This window comes from Cylas formicarius, unplaced genomic scaffold (assembly GCF_029955315.1).
Source record: "Cylas formicarius isolate icCylForm1 unplaced genomic scaffold, icCylForm1.1 PGA_scaffold_3__17_contigs__length_32017465, whole genome shotgun sequence".
Lineage (NCBI taxonomy): Eukaryota > Metazoa > Arthropoda > Insecta > Coleoptera > Brentidae > Cylas > Cylas formicarius.
Genome location: NW_026844326.1, coordinates 25345237 through 25365864, shown reverse-complemented (window position 1 = coordinate 25365864; position 20628 = coordinate 25345237). Strand labels below are relative to the sequence as shown.

The following is a 20628-nucleotide window of genomic DNA, read 5'->3' as shown; positions in this document are numbered from 1 at the left end:
ACAACGATGGATTATTCGATTGACATGAATTTTATTTATCCGAAAGATAATCTTGTGGCATTACATTTTAAATATGATTTCTGGCATATGACCGCCACGGCTGGGGCGGATGTAGTCCCATCTGGACGTCCAATTTTCGATGACTTTTTCCAACATTTGTGGCCGTATATCGGCAATAACAAGGCGAATGTTGTCCTCCAAAGGTCAAGCGTTTGTGGCTTATCCGCATAGACCAATGACTTTACATAGCCCCCCAGAAAGTAGTCTAGCGGTGTTAAATCACAAGATCTTGGAGGCCAATTCACAGGTCCAAAACGTGAAATTAGGCGGTCACCAAACGTGTCTTTCAATAAATCGATTGTGGCACGAGCTGTGTGACATCTTGCGCCGTCTTGTTGAAACCACATCTCCCGGACATCATGGTTATTCAATTCAGGAATGAAAAAGTTAGTAATCATTGCTCTACACCCATCACCATTGACTGTAACGTTCTGGCCATCATCGTTTTTGAAGAAGTACGGACCAATGATTCCAGCAGCCCATAAAGCGCACCAAACAGTCAGTTTTTCTGGATGTAACGGCCTTTCGACATACACTTGAGGATTAGCTTCGCTCCAAATGCGGCAGTTTTGTTTGTTGACGTAGCCGTTCAACCAGAAGTGCGCTTCATCGCTAAACAAAATTCGCTTATGAAAATCGGGAACAGCGGCAATCTCGTTTTGGGCCCATTCGACGAATCTACGTCTTACTTGATGATCGTTTTGCTTCAATTCTTGCACGAGTTGGATTTTGTAAGCACGTAAACCAAGATCCTTCCGCAAAATCTTCCATAAAGTGGATGGACACAGATCCAATTCCTGTGCTCGATGGCGGGTGGACTCATTCGGGTCTTCCTCAATGCTCTCTACAACAGTAATAGCTTCTTCTGTACGCACTGTACGGCGTCTCTGGGGATTCGAGTTATCAATAAGAGTAAACGTGGTGCGAAAACGTTCCATGGTTAATCGAATTAACTGCTCGGATGGACGATTTTGTCGTCGATAAAATGGACGTAGTGCACGATACGTATTCCGCACAGAACCATTATTTTCGAAATAAAATTGCACTATTTGCAAGTGTTGTTCAGGCGTGGGTCTATTCATGATGAATATCACTTGACAGCTGTTGAATCGGTCGCCATCTTGGACAGTAATGCCAACTTAAAGTTCAACACATCGAAAAAAAACACCCATTATTTATTTACCAATGGAAACAACACTCCCGACCTGTATTATTTATTTTCATCTCTCTTTTGTATATAATTTACTATAAACTTTTCTTCTGGTTACTGAAGTATCCGTTGGTACATGGCCTACACTATTTTGATTTTCTTTGACACCTGTAATACTGCAAATATAGCGAGCATATGGAAGTAGCCTTATTAATTTTTTTTATTTCTCCGTTCTAGCTTTTATTCATCCTAATTAATATTAAATAGTCCCTTGCGAAAGTTCCGATAATTTTGCAATATATTTCTTTCAGAGAACAACTTATTTTTTAGACATCATAATTCAATAAAAAGTAAGAAGGTTTACAAGTAGTGCTTTGCTTTTGCTAAATCAAAGGAAAGTCCTATCATATCAAACTCCACAAAACCACAACTCTAGTCGTTCATTCTCCCGAGCCTCATCCTCTTGGCACCAATTTCCCGGTGTTCATCGCCCTGCATTGCGGTCCCGTCCTCCAAATAAGCAGCCCTCCTCAAATTTCTCGGTGAGCTGGCGCCGCTATTTCCGCTCACCTCCCTTTCAAACAGGGTGTAAGTTCGGGGCGAACCTTTTGGTGATGTATCTCTGAGGTCGTTCGTAAACGGCACCGTATATCTGTTGACGGCAAAAGTACCGCTGTACGTGATGGGAGTAGGTTGGGGTTGTTTCTTTGGCGGACTAGCCGAGGCGCACGTCCACATGGACTTCTTGCGTTTTTGTTGGTCGTACGCGAAAGGTGCCGAGGTACCTTTATTCCTCTGTTCGATGTCCACCTGGACGAGTTTGGTTTTTGTAGAGTAATCCACTGAAGTACTAGCTTCGACGGTTTCTTCCGGGAGGAAAGGCGGCAGGTCTTTCCCTACGGGGAACGTACCACCATAGCTGATCGGTATCGCTGTGAGTGGTGATCGTTTTGGTCTCGGTAGTGGAGGATTGGCTGAAACCAATTGCAGTACTGGTCGTGCCCAGAGACACAAAATGAGGCGACTGGTGAAGGCTTACCTACGAAGGCGGTAATGGCGACATCTTTGACGGATGTAACGCGAGTGGTCTGTCTTAGAAGCGAAGTCATCCTGCGAAAACGGCGTTTCTTCTTAGAGTGTAATTATGAACTTACATAGAATCACCCAGTACATTCGAAATTTAAATTTAAATCAAATCAAAATTATTACTTTTTCTTAATAATACAGGCCAATATTTTTGGAACTTTTGAAATTTCCATTTGACATTTGGTTCTATATAGTTTATTCTTCCTAAATTTTAATCTGGTATTTTTTTTTAGGACCACAACAAAAATCTAATTAAAAAAACTAAATTAAATAACAAAGTTTCAAACAATAGTTAAGTCTATTTAGATATCTCCGTCTTGACCGAAAAATTTCGTTTAGTTAGATTTTGTTGTATATCCTAGGGCCGGATTGTCTGTTTTTAATGACCATCTGCCGTCATTGCAACGTCCCATCGAGCTTGATATCTGCCTTCCAAATTTTACGCATAGGTATTTAAAACCTGCTCCATGTTTATTTAACGTTTTAACTTACTGTTTCATCAGTCCTAATTTACTATGCAACGGTGGAAAGATATTTTTTCCTGGATCAATAAGACTATCGTGAAGAATATTTTTTGATCCTCACATTCAATTAACCCATTCGGGCCAGATTTTTTCACCCAATGTGGCTGTCTGTTTTTACTCACTGACACAAAAACAGCGCTACTTCGTACATCCTGACTGCTGACCTAGTAGAAGTTCCAGAATATTTAATTTTCTCAATCATTCTTCCATTTGTACCAACAGGCACAGAAGCAAGAATATTTGCGTTTGAAAAAGAGCAGCTTTAAGGCTTCTCTGGGATGAATCAATAAAAAGCCTCCAGTCCTTACAATTGTAGTCTGTACCAGGTGCAATAAACAAGTGAACTACTTCATTCAAAATAGTATCAATTCGATCTCGCGCTTCCTGATATATGAGATTTTAACGTCATGTGCCAGTAAGTTTTTAATTCGAAGTCTGGGTGCTAAAATTTAGGAAATATACTTCAGTAAACCCAAGGCTTTCACTAAGTTGTAAAGTTCTAATTGTGAAAATAACTGTGGTTGTTGAGAAACGCTCCATACATCACCAACGTTATTTAGGGTACCTTCATCTATTTCAGATTCAGAAAAACTGTTGGTATCTTCTTCTAAATTGGTTGGTTTCTCAGGTAGTGAGACATCTAGGCCATGTGGCACCGAAATAATTGCAGACTTCAAGTTCGGATAAACAATGTATTTCAAATTTTAGCCTGGTTCCATTATTCCAATGGTTTAAACCTTCTTCACATACCTTACAAACTGTTATCGGCAAAATACTATATTATTATATATAGCTTGCGAGAAGCGTCACTTTACCTCGTCAGTTTCGTTTCCCACGAATCCGAGCCACTTCGGACATTTCCGGGATTTTACCGCATGGGTTTGGAAGCGATCGGATATTTTCGGAGATATTTCCCACGCTTTGAATTTTGACCTTTGTCAATTCTGACAGTCATGTTAATGAATGTATTCGTGTTTTGCGAAAATGTACGCAAACACAAACGGTCGTAGAAAAAGTATATTAAACTTTTACCGTTTACCGTTCTAGTTGCATAATATACTATTCCCAATCCAAGTTTAATGCTAAATCCACCAATTTAAATGGTCAGTTATATTTTGCCTTGAAATTTCTGGAATACTGAACTGTCTTTTGCTAAAGAATTGCACAGTCTACTTCTGATAATGTCGACAGAAACACTCATATCTCTAGATTGCCTTTGAAGCTCTGGGTAAGAGGTGGCATTTTTTTTTTGCTATTTGATCCGCAAAGTGATCCTGTATTTCCTTAGTTACCCCTTTAAGGCTGCTCCTTGATATTTTAGTTAGGGCTCCCAATTCCAGAAATCTTAAGTCTGTTTTTGTAACAACCCTGTGTTTAAACTCATCGTTCTTGCAATCTGCCTTTGTGGCAGTGCCTCCGGACTTGGGACAACCCCACGTTTTTTAGCGCAGAAATATCAAACAGTAAAATTGACAAGGAGTTATTTTGTTTAACTAACTATTTTGTTTAACTAACTGTTCTTGTTAGTAAGTACTTGTACTTTTTTATCGCAATACTAAGATGTTCTACTAGAAAAACTATACAATTACTTACAAAATTTTGCACATCAGCTCCGTTAAAAATATGGCCGCCGCGAATCCCTGCAATATGGTCAGCGCAGTTGCTACCGGATGGGAGATTCCGGCGAGCGACATCGTGACTGCGCACGCGCAATAAGTCAAAGCGAACGCGCCGTCTATGACTACCTGGATTTCGCTTGGAACGAACCTGGAAAGCCGATCGGCGCTTGCGGATAACTTTTAAGGCCTGTTCAGGGTACGAGCGATGTGCGTCGCGTCGCGTTGTCGGTAAAATAACCTAGCTTTACCCAATGAAAGAGTGGGAGGGACATAAACAAACGGATTTGTTTTCTGGCGCAACGCAATAGCGTACATTACTTCAGTAATAGCCAATTTGAGTTCACCAGAGGACGTAGCAGAGATTTTAATTATAGAAGTCTAGTCAAATTTTTGGTCATATTTCCACATGACGTTTTTCCTAAAACATCTGATGACCCCAGTCACCAAATATAGAAATATATCTTCATGGCAACAGGAGTATACAATCAATTTTGATTTCCGATCCCAGTATTATATGAATCATCACCATCACATCCTGTAACAAGACCATCATCTGCGTCTTCTTTCACAACCACCCGCGGCAACATGAAAAGGCTCTAGCTACAGATTATAGGTTCGTAATAAAAATATATAGCAAATTATTCTAGACGAAATGGCGCGAAATGAAACTTGGAGAACGTCTATCAGTCTGTCGCCCAAAGTAATACTTTGTGACCTAAAGCACCGAAAAACTTGGAAAACCAATCTGTTGCCCATAAGAACACTTTAATCTCACTACAACATCAACAGGGTACAACATTACCGTTATCATTGTGTTATAATTATTAATACTAAAGTAATAACTGATAACTAATATCTTCTATTCGTTTTCAAGAATTCAATATGTTGTTTTTTTTTTAAATAATATTTTTCTTTTACCTTATAGTAATAACAAGTAGTTACAAAATTTGTCACTGTTTTCTCGAAGCGTGGGCAAACCTTTTCCAATAAATAATCGCATGTTTTAGGAATCATTCTAAGGCAGTTCCTGGATCGGTCCGGATACGTTCTCAATTTATAATATAAGTGGTGGAGTTCACCAAACAAACTTTCTCTCTCTATTTATTGGATGAATTCCAACTTTTTTGTTTAATCGCTTTATATGGAGTGTCCTCTAATAAAAACAAAGGAATTGCTCTCATCGGCGCCACTTTGGAAACTAAAAATTAATTTCAACTTGTAAATATCGAATTCTCACCGCTTCATAGACGTGGTGTACAACGCTCATAGTCTGAAATACCAATCGCATTGCTAACGCGACGCGACGTATGTCGCTTCTACTCTGAACAGTCCTTTACTCGATCTAAACTTACCTTCCGAAGTAAAAGCAAAAGACGGCGCCGAGGTTAAACAAAACCGTCGCCGCGTTTAGCGCGAGCGCGAATATTACGTTAGAGTTCAGAAGTGGGATCAGGTAGATCGCCGCCGACGCGCATAGTAAGCAGCCGGTGCAAAACGCCTGGAAATACGGTGGACGTGGAGCGGCGGCGAAACGATTCGAGATTTTTTACCAGCTGGATCCATTTTAGAAAGGTGAGGCGCCGCCTTACGGTGTTTTGTATAAACCGTCTTTTTAGCGTAGGGTTGTGGTACTGCAATGATACTACTTTATTCCGGAACATCTACGGCAATGGGACCATATCGTTTGCGTGCGTGAGACATCGTTATACGTCCCTTACGTCAAGCTGACAACGATAGGCAAAGTGACTTTTTAATATTTGCCTGGACGTTTCAATTATCAACCCTTGTGCGGGGAAGAGAGACGCGATAGACATTTCGATATTGGAAAATCGTACGCGGTAGCATAACCGAATTTCTGCGTAGTGGACTCGACCTAAACTGGAATGGCAACTGCGTGATAGAAAAGCCAGGCAAAATTTACAATAGAAACAGAAGGTTGGTAATTGGAGTTGTAACCTTTTCTCCTACTCCTTTAAACAGGGTGTGCGGAAATCAAGTTCTGAAACTTGGAGGACAGATTCGAAATCGTACTATTTTCTGAGAATAAGCTGACATTTTACACACAGAATTGATTCGTTACAAAATAAATCTGTGACTAGAAGGCACTTTACCTAGAATATTTTTTTATTTTCCCAGTATTTTATTTATTTAGAATGACATTGCAAAATAGAACAAATTGTCTTAAGCAGAATCACAAATCCTCAAGAGTTACCCCGCCCTTCTAATTTACAGAAAAGTGATACTAGATATGTCGGCATGCATTTCTGTTACGGCCAAGGAAGTGGAAATGCAGGCCAGTATTCTTAACCTGCAGGCGACGTGCATTAAATTTTTCAAAACAACATGCAACGAATGAAAAAAGTGAAAAAATGGCAATAACATGGTTGCATTTAGTAACATAAATACATTTAATATTTTCGAAAATTAAATATTATTAATAATAATCGGTAATTAAACAGTATACAACGCTAATTACAATTCATTTTCAAAATGCCCACCGATCATTTCTAAACATTTTCTTATACATTTTAAAAAATGCTGTCCATCGGATTAAGGTCTGGTTAGCGACACGGCCAAGCTAAAAGTGCGGCGCTGATGTTTTGCCTTCAATTTTTGCATGTGGGTTTTCGATGTTCGACTGATGCATATTTCGAAAATTTAGAATGCAGCCTCGTCAGTGAACAAAATGACGTTTATGAATTGCGGATAATTTTGAATTTTTCCTAAAATTATTCTCAATTGGTCATCACCATCATACAGTGAACCCTTTAAGCAAGGAAGTATCGAAGACCAGTTTCGTGCAAATCTTCCCAGCCTCCACATTTTGAAGTATTGTTTCTTCTCTTGTAGCGATTCTTAATTTATACCTTGGTCTCCCTTTATTCATATTATCAGGTTCAAATGATCGTCTTTCACCAAGTCTTCAGTGTATGTTGACGAATGTCTTAGCAGATAGAACGTTTCTATTGGGATAAACCTCGATTTAAAGCCGAGGTGCATATAAACGCATATTGCGGTATTCAGTATTTGGATATTCCCGACGGGCCATTACACTAGCAGTTGGACAATAAGCTATTTTAATAGAAACTAATTTTTAACGGATTGTGACATTGATTTTTTCAAAGTCGATTTGTGGCTAAATGATAACACTTATCGACTTGAAACAAGAATAATAATTTTTGAGGATTTTTGATCTGCTACTACCATTATTTTACCACCTTGAATCTGTCCTCCTTTCCGAACACGCTGTATACATAAATGGCATAATAGGGTCTTCTAATCGTGTGATTAATTTATATGTTTTATTAATGTATTTTCTTAAAATAAGAAAGAGTAGAATTCTGAAACTGTTTTTTAATTGTTACCTATGAACTTACGAGAGTCACTTGAAAAGTTTTCGAGCTCACCCTGACGGACCTCTTGATGGTTAGAAAGGTAATACGCCTACGCAAATTAAAGTTGAATTGGACTCTGTTTATGAGGGCTCTGCGCCGTCATTTACCACAATCAAAATTTGACCAACTGAATTTAAACTTAGGGTCGTAAGGGCGTAGGAGATGATAACGTTCGAGACGTCCTAAAACTGTAACTACCGACCATAATATTGCTAATATTGTTAAAGCGAATGAAAAACGTGTTTGTCACATTTTAAATTCGGATTTAGGCATGAGAAAGTCGGCCGCGCGTTTATTCACCAAGACAGCAGCGCGCCCTCTCATACCTCAGCGGTTACCAGCGGTTTGAACTGCTTGACCGCCCGCCTTACTCCCCAGATTTAGCCCCAAACTACTTCTTTTGCTTTAGGAAGACATACATTTTCGTCAAATGAGGAGGCAATCACCTTCGTCAACAATTATTTTGCGGAGAAAAACGCTGGTTACTATTTGGACGGGTTAGGGAGATGGCATCGCTGGCAGAAATACATAAAGTTACAAGGAGACCATATAGAAAAACAAAAAAAAAGAGAAAAAACGTCTTAATATTCCTTGGTTTATAGTTATATTGAAAGTTTGAAAAAATTAAACTAATTTAATTTAATTAATCTATAAAACACAGATGTATGATGTAACTGTGTACAATGGGTACAATACTAGATATCTAAATAGTATATATTAAATGTATATAAGAACAAATATAGGACTCATTAACCCCTTCTTCCAGTTATGAAGATCTATCAGTAAGGTTCTAGAATACGTAAATATTAAAACTATAGATGTTTTTACGCAAATTAAAATATGTTTAGGTATTTTTATAATTAAATAATCCTCTCCAACACTGTTATAAAAGTATTCATGAGCTATTAAGAACTGTTTGTTAAACTGAAATATTAAAAAAAGAAGAAATACAATTTATAACAATCTAGCTTCTTAAAAAACCTCAGAAAAAAGCGCATACAGATTGATACACTTAGAAATTCCAAAAAATTTAATCTTTCTAACGTTATAAAAATATTGGAAATTTGCGGAATATATTAGCATGTATTTTTTCAATATTCTTTAATTTTTGAAAAAGTTAAAAGCAGATTAACAAATACAAGAAAATGTTTTATTTATATAATCATATTTATATATTTAATAATCATTTGATGAGTTTGGCACCAGTTTCGATCAGTGTTACACTGAGAAAAAATTTTTATCAATCAGATGGTCGTGAAACACTGAGAGAAACGTTTTAAGCTTGGTGATTGGTTGCTTGGAGATGATGTTAATAAAATAGATAAAATAAAACAATGATTATGCCGCCGTCTATTTATTGCCTACTTCCTAAATTTCATCTAAATAAAACCAAAAAACGGGTATGATAGTGAAATTTCTAACCTAAAGTTGTAGTAACAAGTAATAAAAAATACATTTGAAAAATGACTTATACTGAAAAAAACTATCAATAGGTTGTCAGTCATTATTTATTCGCGACATGTTAAGTAGTCTTAAATTACTGGGTATTTTCAAATATACTACCTATAAATATACTATATGGTATAATAATATAAATATAATACCTATAAATTAGTTTACAGCTATCGTTTCGTGGACGGAATTTGATAATTTCTAAAAATATATACACAATTACAGCTACAGCTAGTTGCTGAGAATAGCTTTCAAAACAAGTAAGGCTTCCGCAGTATTTCTACGGAATGAACAAACTTTTTTAAAGTCTTAAGACCTAGTAAAAGCAGCTGAGCTCAATATTGAAAACGCCTTTTAAATGAAGCTTAAGCTTTATTAAATATGTATACACATTTTAATACTCCTCGGATAATTAAAAAACGCTTAAAAAATTATCATTAAATTAAAAAAATAGAAAAGAATACTTTTCAACAATAAAAAAGAAAGATTCTTGAATGTCAACAAACCGATTTAAATCAAATATCAAAAGTAAGGCATCTTTCCATACGAGATAAGTTCGGTGTGGGCAGAAGGGCAAAAGGGCAAATTTTTACACAAAAAGTTGACCCATATTTTTAAAAATTATTTTAACGATTTTTCAAAATCTTCATTATTCGAAGTAGGAAGTTTTGTTGTGAACACTCGGTATACGACGCGCGGAGCTACGGGTTGCAAATTTTTCCAAAAATTTGGGCATCAAATTAGTATGGTGGTTTAAGTAACGTTTGCATTCTCCGACTCCGACCACACAAGCATAGAAGGGAACAAAATTACAAGAAACGCGACCCCCGCCTCGTTTTACCCCTTCAAATAAATGTTTTCGAAGTCCTGACGCGTTACAAAACTGAAAATTCCGTCGGCGGCAAACAGCGCGGCGTTCACGAAAGCGAACGCGGTCGCTGACGTCATCATGGTGGTTAAATACATGTGCGGCTCGTCGAACTTTCTTCTGCCGACGATCAAGAATATGCCCGACACCAAGAATAACGCCGAAGCGCACACCGAAAAAGCGGCGGACATTTTGTACGGCATTTTGTCGCCGAGCAACCAACTGACCAGCAGCACCAGGTTGATTAGGATGTAGCCGGCGAACGTGGTGAACATCAAGCCGGATTGGTCCAGCTGGAACTGCAACGGCCTGTCTCTGATGCTCATTTTCGCCGGCTCGAAGAAACATGCCAGACAAAAAGCGCATAGAATCTGGAACGAAACTGCTGATTGGACGGAGTTATCCCCATCTCACTCATGGGCATGCGCATACCGATACTAAAAATTCAACCCCTCCATTTGGGAGGCAATCAGTCAGTAATTGGATCTCAAAACTTTATAATAATGAGTTTTACAATCTTTTAAACCTAAGTCTTTTCAGTTTAGGTGAGTTTTTATATTAAAAGTGGTGTTTTTGAGCAGAATAGGAAAACGGGCAACACAAATATTGTAATTATAAAAAAACTGTTTTTAAATATATTCCGACTGCTACAATCCTCAAAAAGGAGCAAGATGCTCCAGTTTTGATCGCTAAGTACGGTTCTCGAAAGATTTTCGGTCGATCCTTGTTTTATTGTAGTGTTGGAGAACATTTCGCTCTACATTCGGCGCTTTTGTTTCTAGAAACTCAGATCATTCAGCGAACTATAAAAATGAGTAATATCAATATCATAAATGTATCAAGATTAATTATTTCAAAATCAGCGGCATGCCTCTGGCTGTAACCATTGTACTTGTAAATTTGCCACCCCCAGTTTTCAAATATTAAGACGTTCCCTTCCTAAAGTGAACTCAATGTAACATCTTTAAATTTTTCATTTCATGTCTTTGTTGTTTGTTATGATCTAAACCGATTAACTCTAATTACCAGCTCCAAAATCTTGAAAATCAACTGCCAAAGCTCCTTGCCCCAGTCTTTCAGAGTTTTCCTCTGCTTAATGTTCTGCTCTTCTTTATCCTCTTCTTCTTCTGCTTTCTTGTCCATGTCCGGCGACATTATGGTGACCTTTTTCGGCACGTCGTAGACTGATTCCCTCGAAGCCACTTTGGTGAGTCTTCGTATCTGTCTGGAAATACTTGAAAGGTTTATACAGGACTTGCGTAAAGAATTATGCATTTTCAAAGAGTTTACCTGATCGGAATCACACACTTACACACGCGCACGGACTTAACTGCAACTGAACATCCGAATCACGAGTCCCTTACCTCCAGACGTTAGAGTTAATTAATAAGAGTTAACCCCAATAACCTCTTTCATTGTCCCGCCCACACTGGCCGGTTAGTCATTCGATTGTTTTTCAACCGTAGGCGCGACGCCGCTGCACCTTGTCGATGGCAGATGAAGCTGCCAATCAACCCTAACGAAATACGTTCTAACATTAACAAAATACTGTATTAGTTTAAACGTAGAAGTGAAGCAAAAGTTGTAGCTTAATTTTTCAAAGTTAAGGCAAATTTTGTTAGATATTAAAATTTGTACTGCTAATTAATAATAAAAAACATTTTGCGTAGTCTATGTAATAGACGAAGCCTGAAACTATCTCTCCACTCAATTTACGAAATAAATTTTCGAAAAATCTTAAATGAAAAACTACATTTTTTTCTAAAACAAAATTTTACTCACCCTGTACATAATCCAAAAAATACATGAAGTAAAAGTTATAGTTGGTTTTCGAGAAAATGCTTGTTTTCTGAAACCATGTAATAGTAATAGTAAATGACGTCTTCGCGTCTCGAGAAGCGCGTGTGATAGACAAAAACTGTAAATACAAAAATTGTAGCTCTTGATGTGGTTTACAACAGTATTTGAAACAATTAGTTATATTTTTTACGAAATTTGATTTAAGGCTAATAATTCACTCTGGAAAAGGGCAATTTTCAGGGTCATTTAGATTTTTTTATAAAAAAATACTTTGCGGTATTTGATTTGATAGACTTCTACTTCTTTGCCGAATCTGAAGTCGGTGGCTTCAAATTTGCGGCAACTATTAGGTTGTATAATTTTACACCTAATATCGCGAACATTCTGTACAATGGGTAAAAAGCTTAAATACAAATTTTTAGCTGTTTACACGAGCTAAAACAGATTCACTTCTGTATCACACTCTTCTTGGTATGGTAAATTTTCATTAAAAGAGGAACTCCCTTTTCAGTTTTTTTGCGAATACTGGCCACACATAGCATAGACCATTTTTGACAAATTTCGACTCCTAAAACGTCTGGTTCATGGTAAACGATCAGAAAAAGAGTTGGACAATCCTGTATATAATATATAGTGTGGTTATTTTAGTGTGCAATTAAATAACGAAAACAGTCATATTAGATGCATTTAAAATATTTGCAAGTCAAACACCATTCATAGTAAAGTAAAATAAAGGAACCTTAGAATTAAAAGGTCTGCTTTGGTATCAAAATAGGATCTACCAAGAAAAAAACAATTTCTGTTGTTTAAAACCCTTTTTAAATAGCCAAAGCATTGCTACTTATAACAGGCATAGTATGAAATCGCCATTTAAATAGCAAAATTTGTGTTTTAAATTTCCACAGTGGTCTGTCTCCCTGTTCACCAGATATCACCCCATTAGATTTTTTGCTTTTGAGGATATCGCAAACAAAAAATTTATATGGGTAGACCATTTAATAATCTGGAAGAACTTTAAAATAAGACTTCATTGCAAAAGTATTACACCAAATGTACTGAGATCAATCGTTAGCGAATTTTATGATTGTACAATTATATGCATCTGACGAGAACCTCTCTCCTTTCCAAATTTGTTTTTATGGATAATTTTTTTTATTTTCTTATTTTGTTAAATTGTGTTTTTATAAATTGGTTTAGATTAGTTCATAATATTCATGTTACTATTTACTTTGGTTAGTTTTCTATGGTTATGTGCATGTTTCTTTTCGTTAGTAAATTTTTGTAATATTAATTATTTAAAATAAAAAGTTTGCTATTTAAATGACGATTTCTGAATATGCCCGTTATAATTAGCACTGCTTTGGCTACTAAAAAATATTTTTTATAATTTTTTTGTTATTAAATATTATTAAATATCTTTGCAACAAACATAAAATCTGTGTTTCGCTAAAAATTTAAAAATCTTAGTTAATTTTACAAATAAGATGAAACCTATCATCAAATCAAACCCACTTGAACCAAACATCGATTTATTATCAAAAATTCAACTAGCACGTCAAACTGCAGTCGGGCTACTCCTGGGGGTTTTAACTTTGGTCGAACCGGTGTCTCCCCAGTGTTGGGCGGTGTATTGGACATAGCCGGGATCACTCGGACCGCTTGGTGGTCGTTCGGGAACGTCTTGGGGAGGTTTTTGAGAAGGCAGGACCACGGGCGGGATGGCTCTCCCTTTCGAGCCGGATCGTCCTAAGGAAATGCGGTCATACATTTCCTTGTAGAAAAATTGTATCTGCGCACGTAATAAAACACCAGTCTCTCATGCAGTGCTTTATTCACGGAGTGCGTCACATTGAGGTTAGTAAGACAATCAACTGGAGGTTATGCACTTGGAGTATTCGGTTGCTACACTTAATATGGCAAACGCGTTCACGGCGATCGAAATCAAAGCCCAATCACCGAAAGCCAAGCACCCCGTAGTCGGTACGAGCTCTACCCTGTCTTATTTGGCTCCAGACGGGGGCGTGAAGTTCGAATTTGGGGGGAATGCTAGCCGTTTCATCTGTCTCGCTGTCGTACCCTCCGACGTCTTTACCATAGATACCAAACCTCTTGGGTACGTCCGGATCGTCGTCTCTCATTTGCTTGTAGCCCTTGGTGGTGGGATCCAAATGAATGTAACCTGCAAATGCCAGAATTGAATATACCGAACGCCAGCTGCGCTGAGATTTACTTCTGGATTGTTGTCCAGAGACGCCATCGGCTTTGTCCGAATTTCCCTTTCTCTGACCCCCGTTGCCGTTCCTTATACCGTTGTTTTTAACATCTTTCTTGGTTTTGGCCTTTGAGTCGTCCCTGTCGAAGCTCTCTCTTTCAGACCGTTCGATTTCCTTTAACCAAAGGATATTAGATGGATGGATGGTGATGGTAGGACCATTAATTACCCTTTCAATGTCTATTATCTGCTGGGTGATGCTCGACGGACGATCAGGCTCTGTGGTGGTTTTTAAGGGCTGTTGCTGTTGCGCTGGGAGCTGTTTCTCCTTGGCTTTGGGCGCGGCCATGTCCAGCAGGAACAAGGCCCCAGTAAGCAGGGAGAGGGTGCCCAAGATGGCCGCGTTATCGACTAGTTTGGGAGTTATGTATTCGATGGCCGCAAATGCTAGGCTTCCTGCAAATAGATTGGTGTGATTTAGAATATCAGTTACATTAATTATTAATAAAATACATCGCCAATTATTCGGCCCCCAAATCCCCAACTAATTTGGTAGTCAGCAAACTTAAATGATGCTAAGGTGGTTTTAATGGCATTTGGGAGTGAGGAATTAAGTCATATGGCTCAGATTTTAGGCCTGTAAGTAGTAGTGTTTTGGCGTTTACAAGAAATTTAAAAAATCGAGATTTTAGAATAAAATTTAAAAAGAAAATGTTAATATTTCTAATGATTTAGAGAAAAGAGACATTTTTGTGTTTAGAAAAAGCAATGGCTTAACATTTTACCTTGGGTACTGGCACAAGTCGTGTGGACCAAATATCACAAAAATATCTGAAGTGCTTTAGAAAATGCATTCATATATTTTAACACCCCATATCTTAGAAACTAAATATTTTGGGATTCATGTTGGCGGGAGCTCTGTGGAAACGTAGCTACGATGTATTTCTGGTTTACTCTATTTAGATATTTTATATTACAACAGTTTATTGCCTCCTTGAAATAATCGTCCACCGCTTTGACCTAAATTTCCGCTAAAAGTTAAAGATAATTGCGTAAATTAATAATAATAAAAAAAACAAATAACTAGGGCTGTTAATTAAAACCACCTGCTAATAGTCATCAATTACATCGCCGTGGTGAGAACGCGACAGTCAAATGTCATTACCACCTCATTGTCTGCAATAATAATCGCATTTCTCATCTAATATAGCGGCGACGACCGAGCGCGGATCCTTGAGGCACACCGCTAATTGTTTACGATTGAATTAATTCCACGATTACAACATACGCACGTATAAATTTAATAACTCAAATCTATTTTGCTTTTTTTGCTGCCATGTGCGTGTGTCGAAGGTCAAGCGTATACATACAGAGCGTCCCAAAAGCGGGTAACCGCCTGCGTTGTCCATGCCGTATTCGCCCAATGTCATTTTTTCTTTGGTACAACACGTTGGTAATATTTAAACCAAGGTTAATTGCATTAATAAAATGCACGTAATATGACTTGACGGGTGACGGCAATGAATGGTGATTCAATAGTCTTACCCATAATCACGAAAAGTATGGCGCCAACTCCCAGCAAAATGAGCTCTGCCACTCTCTTCTTGGTAGGGAGATCCCCTGTCAATTTCCCGATAAGCAGGGCTGAAGTTATCACGGTGTAACCACCGTAAGTGGCGTCGGCCACCGAAGCCCCCACCCTGTCCCACGTGACGTTGGTGAGTAGGCTCCATTCTCTGGAAATTTTCTGGAGGTAGAGGAAGAGGCTTCTGGCTTCGTCATCCGTTACTCTTTTGAACACTAGGCAGGCTACTACTAAGACCTGAAGGAATAAGTTTGGGTTTTTCTTCGTTATGGTGTACCGCCAGGTAGCGATCTGGGGTACGGCGTAGTTACATTTGTTAAAGACTTACTAGTTCGAAAACTCGCAACACAGTCCATAGGTCGAATCTGCCCATATTTATGTATTGTTATCTGTTATTTGTTCATAATATCGCACCTGTAACCTGTAAAATTTTCTTAACAATTTCTGTCTCGTATCAAATAGAATAACATATTTTTAAATTTTCTTAAAACAAAAAAAAAAGGAAAACAGGCAAAATTAAACATGTCTCGTTTGATTTACATCATGCTTCCGATATTTTGAGTAGGTGTTTGGATTTTTGTCTGCGGTTTACCGTGTTCGTTAATGAACTTGTTACACCGGGTGTTTCAAATTCCACATCCACCAATGAAATTTGGCACTGTTAGGAGGGAATTTTTTAAAGTTTAGTAAATTTAGTGTTACGGACATAATAAACCAGTGCTAAATCTGAAAATCTTACTGTACCGAGAGGAAGACGTCGCGTGCGCTTCATTTTTTTTATTCCAGTCTCATCGGTTGTGTTTACTATTGTGAACATCACAAGTATCTGACTATCTCAGTGAAAGTTTTAGTGAAGGGTTCGTAAATAGGTACAATTTGTTGAATACTGAGAAGTAAGAGTCATGTGAGCCCCATTTTTTATAAGATTCAAAATTCTCCAGTGCTAGATCTGAAGGTTTTACTGTCCTAGACATATTTCCAAATCGACAATATATATTGCATAGTACGTATGGCAAATTGTTAAAAAAAAATGAAACGGCGGTAACTCACTTATCCAATATTACAGCAATCTATAAACAACGAAGGAAAGAAGACACTAACCAAAGCACAAGGATTTAATCACACACAAGAGGCTAAAAAAATCGCACACCACTTACACTTGGAATTTCATAAGAACTATACTATATTTTGCGTGCTGAATTCTAAAGTCCTATTTAGTTCTGGTATCCAGTGAGTGAAAATTGCTATTGAACATAATGATTTGGAAATACCTGATATACTTATGGCACTTTTCTGAACCAAGAAGACATTTGTTGAATCAGTCGACCACCCCCACAAAATTATACCGTACCTAATTCTACTCTTAACATGAGCGTAATAAACACTTAATAACATTTGGGATTGGGTTGAAATATCTGTTAGGTTATGTACTAAATAGATGTTGGATTCCATCTCCGAAGTCAAAGAAGAGTCTTGAGTCTTAAAATTTATGTTTTTATACAAATATACCAAAAAACTTCACATTATATGCTGACGATAAATTTTCACTATTTAGATGAATAACATTTCTACATGGCTTCTGGATAATATGAAATCTTCCAAAATGTGTTTCTTTGTGGATTAAGATATAAGTTATTATATCTCCCTAGTTGCATTTGTCTCCCAGGCATGAATCACACCTACCCGTCATAGATATCATAAACCAAACTCTTTCAACGATGTGTTCTCGAAGTCGTCCGAGCTATGCAAACTCTTTAAACTGGCATAACATATTGTTTCCTAAAAAATAACGGACCGCTGATAACATTGCAAGATATTTTTCGTAACATTAAGTAGTGATTTACACAATCGAATGTCCTGATGAGGTTAGAGAGGACCCTAACAGGACAATCGCCAGACTCTATAGGGTTTATACGAATACAGTAACTGGTTATCCGATGGTATCTTATTGTTTTTATAATACAATAAAAGTTGTTGCAAATATGCGTGCTCGAACAATCTCGAGAAACCAGTACTGTATTGTAATTATTAATATTTGTTTTACTGCCTTTTTTTGTTGGATACAAGGATAAATGTATCCGAAAATAAAATGGATTAATAATAAATATTGATACGTGCATAATAAAACAAAAAGAGTAGACAAGGAACTCAACATGATTTGTTCATCTTTGCTTTTTTATTTTTCCGCCATTTTTTGGTACGTTTTCCTCCGAAAACACTTCGAACACTCGGAGCGCGAGCATTGAAGATGCCAAGTGAGATTTTGGCGAAACGTCTGCAGGATTCCAGTCGGATGCAAGATTTGCAGGATTCCAGTCGGAGTTCAACGAGCGAACGGATGATCCCGGAATATAGTGTCATCACATTTTTCCATCCGTGAATCAATACGTGAGTATATATATATATATATATATATATATATATATATATATATATATATATATATATATATATATATATATACTACTAAAAGAAACTAACACCAAAAAAAGAGAATTTTATGAAAGTCTAGAAATCCAAAAAAACAAAAAATCTATTGATTACAAAACCGATTCTAAAACCTAAACAAAATATATCATTCAATTTTAAACTAACAAAATTAAATTATCCAATATAATAAAAAATAATAAAAAACATCCGTACCTGTTTTGCATATTAACACCACGTCAAGTGTCATTAATTGTTAAATATGTCACCTATACAAAATAAGAATATTTTGAAAAAGATCGAAATTACGATCGAAACGTTAATAAATATAAATAAATAAAAGATAAATAAAGACAATGAACAACAAAGGCCTTAAAATTTAGTAGATTTTTTTTAATACTATTATTCGGATACATGCCCCATTTTGTTTGCGATAAAAGTATAATCCTCGCGATATAATTTTCTTTAGAATTCTGTGGAAATTTTTTAATTTATACTTGACATTTTTGACTTTGTTTAAGTTATCTCTTATCTCTTACCGTTTCGGACACCCCAATGGACAGAGTCGAATTTGAAACACCCAATATGCGATTAAAACGTCATATTATCTTCTGTCAGTATTAGAGGCATTTTATAAATCAAACGAAACGATCAAACGCACTTACCGCTGAACAGTTCACAACAAACTCGCGATTCGAGTAAAAGGATCGTTTGTTATTTTTAACGCTTTTACTCAATTTAATGCGAACAATGCACAAAACAAATTATCACTTTCTGACTGCCCCAGAAACATTTTTAAGGCGTCCGGTTCCGTATGAAAATTATCCGCCAAATGGCTGGCGATAAGCGAAACCGCCGTTTTCAAATCATACGCTCGCCGAGTTATGAGGAATTACCGTCGTTCCCCCGAGCGGTATCGAGTGCTACTCGTATAAATAACAATAATTCCTTGGGTATTTAGTTAATACATTTCCCATGTCTTCACGGCTGGAAAGGTCGTACCCACACATCGCCATTGTCCGCAGAAAAAAAACGAAGCAACTAGGTAAAACATATTTTCCCGCGAGCTTGACAACTTGCAAGCGTGTGTTATCAAGGAATATTTAATTGTTTTCAAAAAATAATCTATTATGGTACGCCACTGACGTCCCATGCGTTTATTAGCTACTGGGACAAATCACTTTACCGCATGTCCAAAATTCGATGGCTTTTCGAGGGGCTACTAGTGGAGACAGAGAAAAATCGGATCTCCGTTTGCGGGATTCCAGTTTCAAGTCCAGTTTTTCGGTAAAAACGTAATTTTAATTTTTTGTAAATTGAGTTTTTGTATAGATTGTTGCTTTTCTTATGAAACACCACAACCATTTTTTTATTTCCATCCGAATTCACTATAAAACGGCGTGGTTCTTTCAAATATTAAATAGTTTTTGAGACATTCGAGTTGCCATGACATTCATGACAACCAGTCTTTTTTAACCATAACTTATCATACCATTTACAGAGGCTAGTTATTTTTTACGGGATCTCCCCATTATAAGCATAAATAATACATGTTATAAAGATATGAAAAATTAATAATTATTCTTCAAAAGAAAAAGAAATCTAGATATATGCTAAAATAACAACAAAAAAGTGCAGTTTGTTACTTCCAATATGTAGTAATAGTCTTACTTTAAACAATGATATTTTTAAACTGAGCTAAACTTAAGCCCATATCATAGTTCACTTCCAAACTGTAATGCTCTATCAATCGGGTGATTACAACAATTATTTATATAATAAAAATTATGTGTCGAATGTTCTGAATTAACGTTTTGGTATGTTTAGGCTTATTCTGTTTAGTAGTTCAGGGCCTTGAGTAATATTATTCAATAATTTAAAAATAAATACTAAGTCAAACTGAATTTTTCTAGATTTAGATTTAGATTTAACCTTTCCAATATTACTTACTTACGATACCTCAAGGACTTGTTCTGAACCTTCTCAATCTGAGCATAAACTGGTGACCAAATCAGTGTTGCAAATTCGAGCTGAGATCTAACAACGGAGCAAAACACTACCTTTGTGATGTCAATTGAGAATTCATCACAATTTCTCAAGGTGAAACTTAAGAGCTTGAGACGTTTTTGTGTGTTATGTGTGATACGTGATATTTAAAATTAACATTTTCGTTAAAAATTAAACCTAGATCTCTAGCCTGACTTTTATAATATACTTTTTCATTATTCATGTGCAATTACTTGACTGCCTTTAAAAAACCTAATAAAGAAGAACTTATAAATATTTAGTTTAAAGTTACTAAGTTGAACCTATTCCCGAAGCTTCTGTCTCCCTTCTGGTAATATTTGCATATTGTAAATGAATTCTGATTCTGGTAAATACTTCTATTATATATTTATTTTAATTTATATATAAGTATAGCTATATACTTATATGTATTTTTTTATTTT

At 36.7% G+C, this 20628-nt stretch overlaps 3 protein-coding genes across 5 annotated transcripts; all 3 read right to left on the bottom strand.

Annotated features, from left to right (window-relative positions):
• Window positions 1–808: 808 nt before the first annotated feature.
• Window positions 809–6123, bottom strand: LOC132699876 (uncharacterized). The gene is made up of 5 exons (XM_060666829.1): window positions 5990–6123; window positions 5792–5937; window positions 4414–4587; window positions 2250–2320; window positions 809–2184 (listed from the first exon to the last, which is right to left on the bottom strand). The coding sequence occupies exons 1-5, from the start codon at window positions 6098–6100 to the stop codon at window positions 1643–1645; spliced, it is 1044 nt and encodes a 347-aa protein (XP_060522812.1). The 5' UTR covers window positions 6101–6123; the 3' UTR covers window positions 809–1642.
• A 2265-nt stretch (window positions 6124–8388) lies between these two features.
• Window positions 8389–11517, bottom strand: LOC132699877 (uncharacterized). Of its 2 annotated transcripts, none has more exons than XM_060666831.1 (3): window positions 11445–11495; window positions 11181–11388; window positions 8389–10525 (listed from the first exon to the last, which is right to left on the bottom strand). In XM_060666831.1, exons 2-3 carry the CDS (start codon window positions 11307–11309, stop codon window positions 10124–10126), a joined length of 531 nt encoding a protein of 176 aa, XP_060522814.1. In that variant the 5' UTR covers window positions 11310–11388; window positions 11445–11495; the 3' UTR covers window positions 8389–10123. The 2 variants fall into 2 exon arrangements, with proteins under 2 accessions (XP_060522814.1, XP_060522813.1); XM_060666830.1 differs by having other exon boundaries at window positions 8390–10525; window positions 11181–11379; window positions 11445–11517.
• A 1958-nt stretch (window positions 11518–13475) lies between these two features.
• Window positions 13476–19107, bottom strand: LOC132699953 (uncharacterized). Of its 2 annotated transcripts, none has more exons than XM_060666958.1 (7): window positions 18844–19107; window positions 16080–16172; window positions 15712–15988; window positions 14396–14622; window positions 14185–14341; window positions 13948–14133; window positions 13476–13700 (listed from the first exon to the last, which is right to left on the bottom strand). In XM_060666958.1, the coding sequence occupies exons 2-7, from the start codon at window positions 16122–16124 to the stop codon at window positions 13510–13512; spliced, it is 1083 nt and encodes a 360-aa protein (XP_060522941.1). In that variant the 5' UTR covers window positions 16125–16172; window positions 18844–19107; the 3' UTR covers window positions 13476–13509. The 2 variants fall into 2 exon arrangements, with proteins under 2 accessions (XP_060522941.1, XP_060522942.1); XM_060666959.1 differs by having other exon boundaries at window positions 16080–16165.
• Window positions 19108–20628: the final 1521 nt, after the last annotated feature.

Bases quoted from the DNA above. Each gene is read 5' to 3' on its own strand.
- LOC132699876 (XM_060666829.1), bottom strand. From the start codon at position 6,100: ATGTTCCGGAATAAAGTAGTATCATTGCAGTACCACAACCCTACGCTA. The intron at 5,938-5,989 runs GTAAAAAATCTC...CCGTATTTCCAG, and splicing joins TTCTAAAATGGATCCAGCTG to GCGTTTTGCACCGGCTGCTT. The intron at 2,185-2,249 runs GTAAGCCTTCAC...AATTGGTTTCAG, and splicing joins CGCCATTACCGCCTTCGTAG to CCAATCCTCCACTACCGAGA.
- LOC132699877 (XM_060666830.1), bottom strand. From the start codon at position 11,309: ATGTCGCCGGACATGGACAAGAAAGCAGAAGAAGAAGAGGATAAAGAA. The intron at 10,526-11,180 runs GTAATTAGAGTT...GTTTCGTTCCAG, and splicing joins TTTTCAAGATTTTGGAGCTG to ATTCTATGCGCTTTTTGTCT.
- LOC132699953 (XM_060666958.1), bottom strand. From the start codon at position 16,124: ATGGGCAGATTCGACCTATGGACTGTGTTGCGAGTTTTCGAACTA. The intron at 15,989-16,079 runs GTAAGTCTTTAA...TTATTCCTTCAG, and splicing joins TGTTGCGAGTTTTCGAACTA to GTCTTAGTAGTAGCCTGCCT. The intron at 14,342-14,395 runs GTAATTAATGGT...CTTTGGTTAAAG, and splicing joins AGATAATAGACATTGAAAGG to GAAATCGAACGGTCTGAAAG.